The sequence below is a fragment of the Theobroma cacao genome, chromosome 4 (genome assembly GCF_000208745.1).
Source record: "Theobroma cacao cultivar B97-61/B2 chromosome 4, Criollo_cocoa_genome_V2, whole genome shotgun sequence".
In the NCBI taxonomy this organism is placed as follows: domain Eukaryota; kingdom Viridiplantae; phylum Streptophyta; class Magnoliopsida; order Malvales; family Malvaceae; genus Theobroma; species Theobroma cacao.
Genome location: NC_030853.1, coordinates 25,134,041 through 25,149,497, shown reverse-complemented (window position 1 = coordinate 25,149,497; position 15,457 = coordinate 25,134,041). Strand labels below are relative to the sequence as shown.

At 33.9% G+C, this 15,457-nt stretch overlaps 3 protein-coding genes across 5 annotated transcripts; 1 reads left to right on the top strand and 2 right to left on the bottom strand.

Moving 5' to 3' along the window:
• On the bottom strand, window positions 78-2,905 carry LOC18602545 (flavonoid 3',5'-methyltransferase). 2 transcript variants are annotated; one of them, XM_007033998.2, is made up of 7 exons: window positions 2,821-2,905; window positions 1,508-1,581; window positions 1,351-1,436; window positions 1,080-1,224; window positions 875-1,006; window positions 577-745; window positions 78-467 (listed from the first exon to the last, which is right to left on the bottom strand). In XM_007033998.2, the coding sequence occupies exons 1-7, from the start codon at window positions 2,834-2,836 to the stop codon at window positions 394-396; spliced, it is 696 nt and encodes a 231-aa protein (XP_007034060.2). In that variant the 5' UTR covers window positions 2,837-2,905; the 3' UTR covers window positions 78-393. The 2 variants fall into 2 exon arrangements, with proteins under 2 accessions (XP_007034060.2, XP_017974179.1); XM_018118690.1 differs by having other exon boundaries at window positions 78-745.
• LOC18602544 lies at window positions 3,895-5,418 on the bottom strand. Its single transcript, XM_018119084.1, has one exon. The coding sequence runs from the start codon at window positions 5,416-5,418 to the stop codon at window positions 3,895-3,897; it is 1,524 nt and encodes a 507-aa protein (XP_017974573.1).
• On the top strand, window positions 7,134-10,705 carry LOC18602543 (pentatricopeptide repeat-containing protein At1g53600, mitochondrial). 2 transcript variants are annotated; one of them, XM_018118771.1, is made up of 2 exons: window positions 7,134-10,037; window positions 10,199-10,705. In XM_018118771.1, the coding sequence occupies exon 1, from the start codon at window positions 7,197-7,199 to the stop codon at window positions 9,393-9,395; it is 2,199 nt and encodes a 732-aa protein (XP_017974260.1). In that variant the 5' UTR covers window positions 7,134-7,196; the 3' UTR covers window positions 9,396-10,037; window positions 10,199-10,705. The 2 variants fall into 2 exon arrangements, with proteins under 2 accessions (XP_017974260.1, XP_017974259.1); XM_018118770.1 differs by having other exon boundaries at window positions 10,116-10,705.

Sequence of the window (15,457 nt, the reverse complement as noted above, 5' to 3'; positions counted from 1 at the left end):
ATTGATGTATAATTTTTTTAAAAATAATTAAAATTTAAATATAAAATAATTAATAATTTTGTGATAAATAATATTAAAATGAACTGGATAAGATGAACTTATTAAAAATCACCAAAGTATGACAACAGAAACTTGGCAAGCCCTAGTAATGATAACCCTATGATGAGAGGACGAGGACCCAGACCATGGGTCTGCTAAATACAAGAAGCAGGCTCAACAGCCCGACCAAACATAACCCAGAAATAAACGACCATACAGCATAACAAATCCCCCCCCCCCCCACTTACACCTTACATAGAAACCATGGCTGTATAAGCAAACACCACCACGGCTATAAGAGCACATGCATGTACCAGCTAGATTAAAGTCATACATGCTATAATATGTCAAAGATTACTCAGACTCATCAGGCAACAAAACAATCCTTAACTCTTGGAAGAGATTGAGCAGTTCGCTAATAGAGACGCCTGCAAAGAGTGACGCCATCACCAATTGAAAGGAGAGATGATTCAACTCGAGGATCAGCCGCGATAAAGCTATTGAATTCGATCACGAATTTTCTAAATGATCTAATACCTGGCATCTCCACTTGGTCCTCAGCTTGTGCAACCGATCCACTCCATAAAGTGTTATCATAAGCTATAACTCCTCCGATCTTGACAAATTTCATCGTCAGCTCATGATATTTCAGGTATTCGCTCTTCAAAGCGTCTACAAATATGAAATCGAATGTCCCTTCTTCACCCTACAATAATGTATATATGGAGGATCGTTTAAGTTATAGGATCTTACATGCAAAACTTGGTCAAATTAAAACTTGGATGTACCCATCTGATGATTTGCTATATGTGGCGGAGTGCGACGGTAGACTTACGCTGTTAACAAGGTCATTTAGAGCTGAAATGGCATCTGATGCAACGAAGTTAATCTTGTGCTCTATTCCAGCTTTCTTAATATACGGTAATCCAAACTCATAAGCTTCTTTATCACGATCAATTGCTAATATCTGCCAGAAAGGAAGACAAGTCAGCTGCAAAAGTTAAATAGTAACAGTCAATTAATAGGCATAAATGACTTACCTTGCCATCCTGAGGCAATGCCAGGGCAGTAGTAAGAAGGGAATAACCTGTGAAAACTCCAATTTCCATGGTTTTCTTGGCATTCATGATCTTTACAAGCATAGAGAGGAACTGTGCTTCATCAACAGGCGTACTCATGAAGCTCCTGCAAAAAAAATCAACCAAGTATTCTGAAAATGGTTCCTACCTGGAAATCATCTCATTTGTTTCTAGGATAGCTCCTTCAAAATCAAAATGGCCTTTTCTTTGAAATATAAAACAGTACTAGTACCTCTTTTGATACTTCTCCACAGTGGTCTCTCTTAATTCCTTTAGTTGCTCGTGCTCTTTGGGATAAGCACTTGTCTCATAAATATACTGCAACACACAATATTGGTCCTTTTGTTGAGCGAATGCCTAAACATCACAATGGAAGTAAAATGAGATACCTTTCGAAGGGCCTCGGTTCTGAGGATCATCTTCATAGGGGTATCTGCCATGCTTCGAAACTCTTGGAAAATGTCTTCTCCATTGAATGGTAAATTGAACCCAACAAGTAAATTGTAAAAGGGAAAAAGATACAGCATTAGTGTAAAACAAGAATGTAATGAAAGTCTCAGAAGAGTGACCAACAAAAGCTATTCATATTCATTCAATCTACACAAGATTGATTGTCAAATGAATAATTATTATTCATTGGTTCATTGAATAATTATTTTATAAAAATAAATAAAGTAGGAATAGAATAAAATAATTATTATTTAATTTGATTTATGCAATCAAATCAGGTAAGATTTGCTATTATGACTTATTTCAATATTTGATTAATACAAATAATTTTGAAATAACAAAAGAATAAGTGATAAAGAGATAAAAATATCTTTTATTACAATATCTGATTTTTATTTTATATTTTTAATATTAATAATTTATAATTTATTTAAAATATTAATAATTAATTTATAATTTGAATATTAATATTTTATTTAAAATTTAAACATTATTATGACTAAAATATTAATAACTTTAATTAATTTTTAAATTTAAAATATTAATTTTTGGTAATATATAATTGAAAACTTAAGCTTTTTATACTAAATTCTTTTCTTCTCCTCTAGTTGACTACTTAGAGATGTGGTCGGATTTGGCCACTAAGCACCAGATCTAGTGTTTTCTTGATCGGATCTGGTCAGGGAGATCTAGATTTAGCCTTATAATCACATTTAGATTTTTAATTGTAATTTTTTAAAATAAATAAAGACATTTTGATCTTAAAACTTTTATATGCTATTCCATAGCGACTGGAATAGCGAATACCATGACAAAGGATAGGGAATGATTAAGTAGTCAAGATTTTAAGGAGTAAAAAGAGAAAAGTATCCAAGCCTTGGAGGTGGAAGGACCTCCTCTATATTTTTCATTATAAAGGGCTGACTACAATTTTCCTTTTTTGATATAGAAGGGTACTAGTATAATTTTAGTATTTACCAACAAAACAGAGTGGAAACATTATTTTGCAATAAAAAATAAAGTTATTTTAATCGAAAGATTAAGTGTAAAGGAGCCATAATCATAAACCTCAACAATAAAAGTGTCAAAAAAAAAAAAACCAATAGCATTTCTTTAAGCTGGTGTCATTCAATTTTAATTAAAAAATAGTTGAACAAATTAAGTTCACAATCCATGGAATTTAATAACTCATTTTAGAAGAAACACAAAAAAAAAATGAAGAAAATAAAAGGGAGGAAATAACGTAGTGCACCTTGCTTTAGATCCATAAGAGCTCTGGCTGTGGAACTCTTCCAATACTTGTCACGGGAGGACTAGCTTCAGTAACTTTTCTCTTTGGTTTTCTTTGATATCTTCTCCTCCTTTTATCCTTGTGTGGTCGACATGCTTCTTTCGATCATACAATTGATGGGCACAATAGTCATTTTTGTCTCCCAACATTTTGGTTTTTTTTTTTTTTATAATTGAGAGAGAGGATTCGAATATTACTTTTTAGACAGAGAGATAATGAATCAACTAATTAGCTAAATACTCAGATGCATCTCCCAACATTTTGATTGTTGACAATAAACACACTTTATTATCCATGTCAGGTTAATGAATGATGGAATGACATAAGAGAGATCTTATGGCCTAAAGTACAAAGATTGACAAGGTTCGGAAATTTAATTAGCAGAATGTGTGCACAGGTTCACTTCATATGATTAGAGCGTGTGTGTTTTTATATACATAAACAATGATGAATTGTTGATAGCAATTGGGGATTATTGGTCGTACAAAGTTATGAAAGGCAGCTGGGATAGACATGCTACCTAAATAAATATACAGGGTGCACCTTTACATCTGGAGAATATGTTTTAAATGTGACAGTTCGATGACAGAGGAAATTCTAGTTCATATAATAAAGCAGAGAATATAACTTTCTACTGAACCAATTGTTCAACGTTGGAATTGCAAATTGGATTTGGGACTTTATAAGTGCTGGCACAGAGTTGAAGATTTGTGCAAAACCAGAAACCAAGCTGTGAAGATTCTGTTTCCAGGTTGAAGAATAAATGGAAGCAAAACTATTCTTGCCTAATATTTGAGTCCATGTTTCAATAACATGAGAAACGCTGATATACCGTTAATTTGACATTATGTTCCATCTAAAATTTTTGTGCGTCTGCTTCATTATGCAGCTTTATCTAATGTAGAAAAATAAAATCTGTATGCTGACATAAATGTTCCTAAGAAGTGGAAACTCTAGTGAATGTCTTTTCCCTGGAATCTAGATATGGCTTGATTCCTACATCTTTTTATCAGAAAACTAATAGTGTGCAAATACTCATAGAGCCTCGTCAAGGAAGAAAACACCTTCATTGAATTCTGAATCAATGCCCTCGTGCCCATCAAACTCGCCAAGGCCTAGTACTGCCTCAATTGAAAGTTCTTCATTTGAAGAAAACTCATCCTCCCAAAAGTTTCTGCCTGTTAAAATTGATTTTGTGGTGGGAACTTCTCCAACTTTTAGTGGCAGAATTTGATTGTCAATGTCTAAGGGTACTATTTTTGCAGAGTCATTGGTTGATTCTCTCAACCTTGATGGCATCGCGTTTCCCCTTTTGACTCTTCCGCTGCTGCTGCTGTCGCAGCCTTTGTTTCCTCGATTCAGTTCTAATATTTTTGATGCTGTTGACCCTGACTTTAATGCCAATTTTCTCCTACACCTGTTTGGAGGATACACATTCCTATTGTTGAGCTCAGAGTCGATGGATCTAGGAGAGGTCCCCTCAGAAGTTGTAACCTTTATTATTTCCTTCCGAGGAGACATGGAGAAGTACTCCCACGTTTCCTCAGAATTCCAATCAATTTTCCTATCAAATGGCCAGAAAAGTGGCTCATCAGCACTGAAATCTTCCACATTTTCTGCTTCAGAAGTCTGCTCTAAGGACAGATTAGGTTCTGTTATTTCATCTTTCCTGTTAATGGTAGTAGAGGTGCTAGATTTAGCTTCAGAATCCCAAAAGCTTGTGCTAGATGGACTAGGGAAACATGACTGGAAATAATCCAACTCCAACTCTGTATTTGATATCCAATGGAAGCCATCCTCATCAAGATTCAATATAGAGGCCATGAAACTTGTTGTGTCCGTATCTGATACCTGAGAAGAAGAGTCGAGATTGGTGCTGTGAGATGTCAAACAATTGCCATCACTAGAGGATTCATCACTGCATTGCCCACAAGAAGACTTGATTCTTTCAGCACTTTCTGCAGGAGGACCGGTTCCATAATTTCCTCGTGGGTGCAATTGCCAAGTAATCTCCCCTTCATCCTCCAAACCTTCCCTAGCTATTTTTCCTGATACTACTTTAGCAAGAGCAAGAGATTTATCTTCTTCAGGTTTTGTCTTAGAGCTGATAGAAAGAGAGGCTCCTTTACTCAAAGAAACATATGAATCTGCTAATGTTGAGAGCCATGAAACTAAGCATTCATCAGCTACAAGATGAAAGGGACTCGACGATTCATGCTCTTCGAAAAATGATGAAGGGGATATACAACCTGAAGACAACCACATGGAGTCATCAGCAGCAGATGAGAATCTTTCCTTACCAAGTTGTTTGACAAAATCAACATCTTCTTCTATTGACAACTGAGGAGAAAGAGAAACAACCTTCTTCCTGGCTGTACAGATAGGACCCATTCTTTGAATTTGTGATCCAATGGATACAGTTTGAGAACAACCTGATATTGGTCTAGGAAGCTCTTCTTCTCTTTGAACAACCACATGCTTCTTATTCATTGAAGGCGAAGTAGCAGTGACCCTCTTCGCAATATCAGAAAAGCTATTATCTCTTCCTCTGAGTCCCATCCTGTCAAAATTTCCATTAATTAATAATGGTACACTCTTACATTGGGTTAACCAGGAGCAAAAACTATATATTTTAGAAAGGAAAACTGTAACTATTAATAAAACAAAAACTATAGATATTAATAATACTAATCAGGTAAGTCCCAAGAAGCCTGCTGTGACCGGCAACCATTGAAGAATTCCAAGAAGATTAAACAAGATTAAAGCATGACAAACAAAGAATTAGCTATAAGTCTCACAACTAATAGTCATCTGACATTGAAATCTTAACAAAATTAAAAGATATGGGAGATTAAAGACTTTATTTAGCCTTTGACATTGATGTTTAGAATTGAATAGAATAGTCATTTTAGTTGTATGGTAGAATGAGTCAAAAATGCAAGGAATGTATAATAGGAAAAATGAAAAAATTAAAGCATTTAAGAGAGCAAAGACCAGAACCATATAGAGATCATGGAAAGCTAGAATAGTTCAACAAGGGATGGTTCCTACTATTACAAGAAAAAGAGAGTTCATGCAAGTATAGACATAACCAATGAGCATTCAAGCACATACCAAAGTGACAATGGCTGAATTAAGCTAAGCCCTGCCTCTAACAAATCAAGCAAAGCCCAATTCTCTGAGATATTTGCCTACGCTTTCTTCATGTAGTGCACAGTACTAACATATTTAATTAATTAAATTAAAGGAAAGTGAAAAAAAACTAGAAAAAAAGAAATAGGGATTACCTGTTGTTATTGACGCACTGAGGGATGAGGGGGAAAAACCCTTAAACTATTAGAAGCCGACATGAAATCAAAGATAAACTCTGCATGAGAAGTAGAATGGCCTTTTAGATGGCAAATAAATAATAAACGGTGAAAATCAATAGTAAGAGATAAAAAAAAATTGGTAAAACACTCAATTGGCTTTTTTTTCCTAATGTAGAAATTGGCTTGCTTGGGTCGTTGCACGGCAAACTAGTAGTTTTACTGCCTTCCTTCTTTTGGAAACTTTTTGTTACCAAAATTGTGGCCAAACCAACATTCGAACATTTGATTTATTAATTGATGTATGATTTTTTATTTAAAAAATAAAGTTCAAATCTTCCTTCTCCCAATTATAAAAATAAAAATTAAAACTTGTGACCAAAGCAAAAAATGAGTAAAGCCATTGCACATATATAAACAAATTATAATTAAATAATCATCACAAATCAGTTTACATTTGATGGTTTTTAATAATTTTAGATTAATTTTAAAGATTAATAAGTGATTTATAATTCCATTATGATTTATGATTGATCTTAATTGAATATAATTGATAATTTTAAAGGATTTTAAATTAATTTAAAAAGACTATTAAATGGTTTATAATTCAATTACATTTTAGGATTGATCTCAATTTGATAGGTTGGCTCATTTCATTTGTTTGCCGATCATGAAATTGAATTACAAACTAATAATTTAATCAATTTAACCGTTGTGTTTTTTTATATTTTAAAAACAAAAAGGAGAAATGCAGGAATTAAGTTAAAATTCATTTATTTTATTCTCTGCATGTTAATTGTTTATATATATGAACAATTTCAATGATGGAAAATTGGAATTTATAGATTTGAGTAATTGTAATCTAATTGTATAAATAAATAAATAAAATAATGTTATTAGTTTAGTATGATATTAGTTATAGATAATTAATTTTCAAAAAATATTGTTGTGGGGAGGGAATAAAAATGAGGTGTTCATGTTTCAACTTTTCCTTGCTTGAACAAATTTAAGAGCCAGGCCTATCATATCATGGTAAATCATGGACTCTGTTTCTTGACGATGCAAATGCAAACAAAACCAACTTCTTCAATTTTCTATAACCGCTTCTTTTTTCCTCTCAAAACTACAACATTTTCACTCCACACAGCAACAAAGAGCAGCTCCTTCATTGACTCCGCGAAAACCCGCAACAAAGCTTCCAAATTCCTTGTTTACTGCAATACCCAGATCACTCAAAATGGTAGAAATGGTAATATCGAAGCAGCCGAGTCAATCTTCTACCGCATGCCTTTCAAAAGCACCGTGTCTTGGACTGCCATGTTGACAGCGTATGCGGATAATGGGAAAATTTCAAAAGCCCGTGAAGTATTCGATGAAATGCCGGAAAGAACAACTTCTTCGTATAATGCGATGATTACGGCTTATAATAAGAACGGTTGTATGGTAGATGAAGCCTATAAGCTTTTCTGCAACATGTCCGAGCGGAATGCTGTGAGTTATGCCGCGATGATCACGGGGTTTGTTAATAAGGGAAGGTTTGACAAGGCTATGGAAATTTACGAAAATACCCCTGCAAAATGGCGGGAACCGGTTTGTTCAAATGTATTGATTAATGGGTATTTGAAAGTTGGGAGATTAGATGAGGCGGTTGGCGTTTCCGAAGGCATGGTTGAGAGGGATGTTGTTTCTTGGAGCTTAATGGTTGATGGGTATTGCAAAAGTGGGAGACTTGCGGAAGCTAGAAAGTTGTTTGATAAGATGGTGGAGAGAAATGTGGTTACTTGGACAACAATGATCAATGGGTACATGAAAATGGGAAATTTAATTGATGGTTTTGGTTTATTTTCGAGTATGAGAAAGGAAAGTGGAGTTTTGGTTAATTCTACTACGTTGAGTATTATGGTTGAAGCTTGTGGAAATTTTGATAGATATAGAGAAGGAATTCAAATGCATGGGCTGGTTTTGCAGTTTGGATTTGAATTTGATGTTTTTTTAGGGAATTCTATTATTACTATGTATTGTAGATTTGGTTGTATTTATGCTGCTAATTTGGTATTTAATATGATGAGGAAGAAAGATTTGGTTTCTTGGAATTCTTTGATCACGGGATATGTTCAAGAGAATGAAGTTGAGGAAGCTTATGATCTTTTTGAGAAGATGCCTAAAAGGGATGTAGTTTCCTGGACTACCATGATTATGGGGTTTTCTAGCAAAGGACAAACTGAAAAATCTGTTGAGTTATTTAGGATGATGCCTGAAAAAGACAATGTTGCTTGGACTGCAGTAATTTCAGGGTTTGTGAGTAATGAGATGTACGAAGAGGCTTTTTGCTGGTTTACTGAGATGCTTCAGAAATCAGTAAAGCCAAATTCTCTTACTTTGAGCAGTTTATTGAGTGCTTCAGCCAATTTGGCAATACTAACCCAAGGGCAGCAGATCCATGGACAAGCAATAAAGGTGCATCTGGAATTTGATCTGTCAATTCAAAATTCACTTGTCTCGATGTATTTAAAATGTGGAAATGTATCTGATGCCTGTCAGGTCTTTATGAGTATTAAAGAACCAAATATTGTTTCTTTTAATTCAATGATTACTGGCTTTGCTCAAAATGGATTTGGTGAAGAAGCTCTTAAATTATTTAGGAAAATGCAGAGTGAAGGCCAGGAGCCAAATCAGATAACCTTTCTTGCTGTTTTGTCTGCCTGCACCCATGTTGGACTTGTTAAAGTAGGATGGGAATACTTTAAATCCATGAAATCCTTATATAATATAGAACCGACGCCTGATCACTATGCATGCATGGTTGATCTCCTTGGCCGAGCTGGATTGTTTGATGAAGCAGTTGATTTAATTTATTCAATGCCTTCTGAGCCCCATACTGGAGTTTGGGGAGCTCTCCTGGGTGCAAGCAGAACTCACCTCCGTCTTGATCTGGCAAAGCTTGCAGCTCAGCAGCTTACAAAATTGGACCCAGATAATGCAACTCCTTATGTTGTTTTGTCCAATTTATATTCTATCCTGGGAAAGAAGAAAGATGGAGACCAAGTAAGAATGGACAAGAAATCAAAAGGAATAAAGAAGAGCCCTGGGTGTAGTTGGGTGATAGTGAAGGACAAAGTTCATTTGTTTCTCGCAGGTGATCAATCTCATAAGGATTCAGAAGAGATTAGAGTTACATTACGGACAATTGTGAAGGAGATGGAAGAGCTAGGTTGTTATAGAAAATGAATGACTCCCTTTCTTCTGCATGTTATAGATAAAACCGCTAGAGAAGCTCTTCATCTTTCTCCTCCATTGGTCTCTTCTGCGTAATAGTTATTATTTAAGGCTTGTGGCTTTGTTGAAGGGCCCAGTGGTGGTTCTTGAGGTTTTCCATGCCATTATTCACGTGTGAGCATGATGCATTGTAGATAATGGCATGGTGAAGACAAAAGTGAAGAATGTGTTAACTGGGAGGATGGATGCATAGCTTGAAATTCTCATTTGACCAGCTTTTTGGGTGAGGCTAAAAGATGATGATGTTGATGGTGGGGCTCTTATTGGAATATGAGAACCATGCTTATTGCCCTCTCATGGGTGTTGCTAGAGCTCACATGTAATTTACAGGTAACCCAGTTTGTAAAAGAGGTGCTTTTTCAGCCACCGAAGTATGTAGAGCAGTTTGTCATCCAAATCAACCACTGTCACCACAACAAGCTTTACCTCTGCTACCATTATGAATCCCATCCTCAGCTTTGACAATATGAACAAAATGCCTTCATCATCACTAGTGATGTTGCATTGCTACTAAAAGGAGACAACTTGACCATCCCATCTTGTTGTGCCACTCTGTGTTCACTTCCTATTCTATGTCAAGAATGCAGTGCATTGGTAAGTGAGGTTTGTAGCTCTACTGTGACTGTACTAGATATGTAGTCTCATATCTTTCATCTGTGGTCCATGTTGCAGGTACTAGTTTGAACTGGAATTGTGACAGTTAAATGCTTGGGTAAGGGAAATGATGTATGCTTTTTCTGTCTTGATGTCAACAGGGTTGGACTTCCAGTTTGCCTCTCCTGATTATGTTTACTTGAATGGGGAAATTGTATTGTACAGGAGAGTTTATGTGATAGCTTGTACTATGTTGGTGCAAAACTGTCAGAACTAACATGATAATTGCCATCACGTAGATCCGATCTATACTGTCTTTCATACCTGTGGCAGGAAAAAGGTTACCATAGCTGTCTTTTAATTTGATTTGTATTTTTTTTTTATTTCTTAGCCTTTCATCCCCCCTTGGTTTCTATTCTCAGACCTGCTTGGAAATTCATTAAAATTCACAAGCAGCCATGCCTGCATCTCAGGTAGTCCCACAGGCCATGTTGACAGAGTTCCCTTTTCCCCTGTGACCTGATACAACTACTCCAGTATTTAATGAGACCTAGCATTTTATTAATTGAGTATCTAATTTCATGATCAAACTGAAGGAGTAATTATCAGAATGGACTTGGAAAGACTTTTATTGATTGATGGTTGAATGCAGAATGGCTTTAATTTCAGTTGGCTGCACATGGATCTATGCTTTATTCGTAAAGACTCATCATGTTGGACTTGAGTGAATGTGCATATGTTGCTTCATGGTATAACTTAAAAAAGCAATTTTTATACCCCCAAAAACGAAAGGGAAGTGATTCTTTTTGCATTTTGTGCTCATTAAATTAGAGCATTTTGTTTTATGCTTACTTATCATGATTCTTGATTATATTTTGTGTCTTGTACTTCTTAAGCTACAGAAAATATGATATATGATGGCTATGCCAAATTATACCAGTATTTTCTTGAATATAAATAGTGGTATTATTGCTACATACAGTTTGTTTAACATTGCTTTTGCCATGAACAAACTTTTACTTCTCTATCAATTGGTTGAATGGAAGACCATGAGGAAACAATGTGGCAGATCCTGTGCCCTTTTGCTGCCCAGCTTTCTGCTGCAGGTGGTTATGTGGTTGGATATGATGTTTGCCTTACTCATCTGAGTGTCTTCCTCACATAAATGCTTCACCTATTTTCACCACTGTCAAAATTTGGAAATTCAATTTGACTATAGGAAATTGTCTTAATTGTTTTGTGCACACAAGAGATGCCCAGACCCAAAATACACATAGACATAACATGCATGCACTCATGCTCATACGATTATAAATCATATGTTTTACTCATAGAAAGCTAGGGTTTGTATGAGAGAGCTGTTTCTTATGGAATATAAGACCAGAGTCAAATGCAACATAATATATCTGCTTGAATTCTTATCTGTTATTAAAAATATTTTGCTTTGATAAGCTGGTAATGGTTAATAAGTTATTAGTCCACAAAGTAGAGGTTGCTCATTATGTCTTTCTATGTCCTGGTTGAGTATTTACTTGTTCAGGAGTGAAGGTTCCTGACTGTGGAGGAAACTGTAGAAGAAGATTTTTTAGTTATTGTAGTTAGCCTACCTTTCCTACATAACTGTGTTGGAAGTTGAAAGAACATGTGAGTGGTGGGACATCTTGTTCCTCAGTTTGGTTGCATACTAGATGATTTATGCATTTGATGATTTGAATGAAAATTCCTCCCCCCCACACCCCCCCCCCCCCAAAGTGATTTATGGTAGGCATTTGGAGATGCCCAATGACTTGGATTGGTTGAGATTTATTGATAGATCTGATTTTCCAGTGCAAGATCAAGTCAAGCATAAGAGAGGCTGCTGCATACATGGGTAGTGGGAACTATCGAAAAGCTACCTATTCTTTCCATTTTCTGTCTTGAAGGGAATGCAGAACTTGGCATTCTCCTCCAATGGCATTGTGGCTTTATGATTAGATTAAACATGAAATGGGAGAAGAGTGGGGCGTTGGTGGATTGGGATTGGCTTCCAAAATAAGCTCCAATGTGCAACTCTTTAATCTATGGTTGAAAACAAAACTCAAATGATTCAGGTTTAGATCAAGTCTGGTCCTCCTAGATCACTGTATCTGGATGATAACCAACTGCAGTCAACAGGCTGCTCTCCTAGACTATTCCTGATTCCATCTAACTTCTAAATCCGAGGATTAGTATTGGTGTCCCTGTCAAAAAAGGGGATGGTGGGTGTGTTTGTGAGAGAGAGAGTGATGTTGGTTACTTGTCTTCCATTTTTGTCTCTCCATAGGATTTATGGGCATAAGCTAGTTTGTGATTTCAACCTGACACCTAAGAAAAAAATAATAATTTTCTATTTTATATTGTTTCAATTTTTCTAATCTTCGGATGATTGTCACTTTTTACTTTGGGTTATGCTTCTGGATATTTTAATTTATTAAGAAAAATCTGTGTCATTCTCCTCCTAGTCTGACCTTTTCAGTTCAAAGCAAAAGCCAAGAGCTGCAATCTTCCTTGAATCATAAGAATGTTTAAAATACCTATCAAGTATCTGTATTTATATATTTTATTTAATTCAATCTTTGTATTCAAAATTAAAATAATTTAATCTCTTAATTTTAAGAATTGTTTCAATTTAAATTTTCTCTTTAATAACATTCAATTTTACTATTAAAAATATGACGTTAATGTTGACATTAGTACTGACATGATAGATTTTGCTAATGTGACACTCACATGATGTGGCATGTCACATGGCATCAACATGATGATGTAACAGTATCACGTGACATTAATATGATGACATAGTAATGTTAACGTGCAAGTGCTATATAGTGGATCAAAAAAAATTTTAACAAATTTTTTATGTCATGTCATATGAATTAAATTAAATAAAATATATAGTACATGGACTAAATTGAACAAAATTGAGATGTGGAGATATTAAATTGAAAAAAACATTTAAAAAATATAAATCTTTAAATAGATAATAAATATACTTGTTAATAAAATAAATAAGTGTAACAGATTTATAATGTTAAAATATATATAAATAATTTTTATTTGATTATTTGATTATTTGATTATAGAATATATACATTAATTTATTTCTTTTTACTAAAAATTAAAGTTTGTAATTCTCTTTTTATTAAAAAAAATTTACAAAAAAATTTAATATCGGAAGTCAAATTGAGATGAATACTTGCATTATGTTAAAGTAGAATAATATAAAAGATTAAATAATTTTATTATTTATAATAGAACNTTCACTCCTCTAATTTTTTATTTATTTTTATGTTTTTATTTTGTTTAATATTTCAAGTATATTTTTTATGTTTAAATTTTCTAGATTAAAAATTGCATTTATAGTTGATAGAGTTGAATATAATTCTAAATATTTATACCATTTTATTTTGTATTTATTAATTTTTTGTAGATCCATATTAATAAGTTAAATTAGAGTTAAATATAATTCTAAATATTTATACCATTTTATTTTGTATTTAAAATTTTTTGTAGATCCATATTAATAAGTTAAATTTAAATTTAACAGAAATTGATTGTGGTATTTGACTTTAAATAAAATCATTTTATAAAAAACTTTGAATAAATTTAAATAAAAGGTAAATTATGTAAGAGTTGAATAATTCTAAAAGAATGGGTATTTGTAAATTGTGAAAGTTGTAACTAAATTTACAATCATAATATTAGTGTCATGTGACACTATTACACCATCGCGTTGATGTCACCTGATATACCATATCATCATGTAGATATCACGTCATCAAAATATATTATGTTAATACTAACATCATTTCTTTTAATTATAAAATTAAATATCATTAAAAAATTAAATTAAATTAATTTTTTAAATAAAAAATTTAAATTATTTTGATTTTTAATAAAAAAAACTAAAGTAAACAAAATATATGAATATAAAACTTCGTCATAAAAATCATGCCCACAGGTTTCTTTCACTGAACAGATGGCGCTGGATTTCAGCTCAATGTTTGCCCATGTTCATCGTACATGAGGTGAGACCAGACAGTTGGAATTGACCTCAAGTGGATCAAGTTGAACCCATTTGCAAGTAAGCATTTTGCTTCTTGGCCAGGATTCATATGTACGGTTGGACAATGGACATGTCATTTTCCAAGTCCTAAAACACAGAAATATCATACAATTAAAAAAAAAGAAAAGAAAAGAAAACACAGGAAATCCTAACGAAAAATAGGTTCAGAGAACATGCACCCTGATGGGTCCCTCAATGCATGAACTTGGAAAAGAATCATTCATTGATATAAAAGTATAGAGCAAGAAAGCAGCACCCACATGACCAAGTTGGACGTTGCATCAATAGATTCAATGCATTGCCCCCCCCAGTGACTAAACAAGTCCCCCCCTCCTCCCCATTACCCATACCTTTCAAGCCTCTCTGTCGGAGATTTTTTCTGCTCCTCTCACATTCTCTCTTAACTAATCATTCATTGAATTTGATTTATGCATACCATCTTTTCCCTATTTAAAAACTCCACCACACCCTCTTCTCTTCTCATCTCATCTTTGATACATCCAACTCTCTCAAAGAAACAATGAATGTTTCATCAGTTCCAGCTATTACTTCTTTCAAAGGAGAGATGTATCTCTCTTTTGCAATCTCTCTTCTTGCTTTCATCTATCTGTTCCTGGTAGTGTTGGAGTCTCAATGGAGCAACAAAGGAGTTTCATGGTTGCCACAAGACTGCTGCTTCCCAGTGCCTCTCATTTCAAACAAAATGGGTTTAGTAAGTGATCTCGATGTGTCAAATGTTAGAGAATGAAAGCTTCCTTCCTCAGCAGAGATCAGAGCTCTAAGAAGGAAAACCCAAATGTTTCCAGATATATATGCTTTGTAGGAATTAACCCAAAATTTGAATAATGTTCAATGTAAGTTACACTTTTAATGAAGAAAAATTTGTTACCATCCATTGCATATACAGCTACATATATATATATATATATATATATATATACTTACTGCTGATTATTGCAAATGTTGATAATTAATTGTGATTATCTGCAATTTTTTAGATTAAAGTATATATACTCCTTGATGATCTTAATTTATCAACCCATTTGTTTATTCATTTTTATGAGAGTTATTTCATTACCCTTTTAATAAATTAAGTTTTATATATATATATAGAAAAGGAAATTTGAGAAAAAAAAAAAAAAAGAATCCCTAGATTTGAGTGGCTCTTGTTCTAAAGATCCCAAAAATTGGCTGGTATTTATAACCAAAATCAATGGCGTTAACGTTAACGATAACGGAATTTAACTGTCCTAAGAAAATGGCGGGACAAACCAACAACGTTGTTTCTCAAAACTCCTTCCAACTTCCTTTAATAAACCAAATTTAGTCGCCATTC

What these genes read in the sequence shown, in the direction of transcription:
- LOC18602545 (XM_018118690.1), bottom strand. An exon ending in GTGGAGAAGTATCAAAAGAG is followed by an intron (nt 1,225 to 1,350) that starts GTACTAGTACTG and finishes TTTTTTTTGCAG; the next exon opens with GAGCTTCATGAGTACGCCTG. An exon ending in CATTGCCTCAGGATGGCAAG is followed by an intron (nt 1,007 to 1,079) that starts GTAAGTCATTTA and finishes CCTTTCTGGCAG; the next exon opens with ATATTAGCAATTGATCGTGA.
- LOC18602544 (XM_018119084.1), bottom strand. Translation starts at nt 5,418, where the DNA reads ATGGGACTCAGAGGAAGAGATAATAGCTTTTCTGATATTGCGAAGAGG.
- LOC18602543 (XM_018118771.1), top strand. Translation starts at nt 7,197, where the DNA reads ATGGTAAATCATGGACTCTGTTTCTTGACGATGCAAATGCAAACAAAA.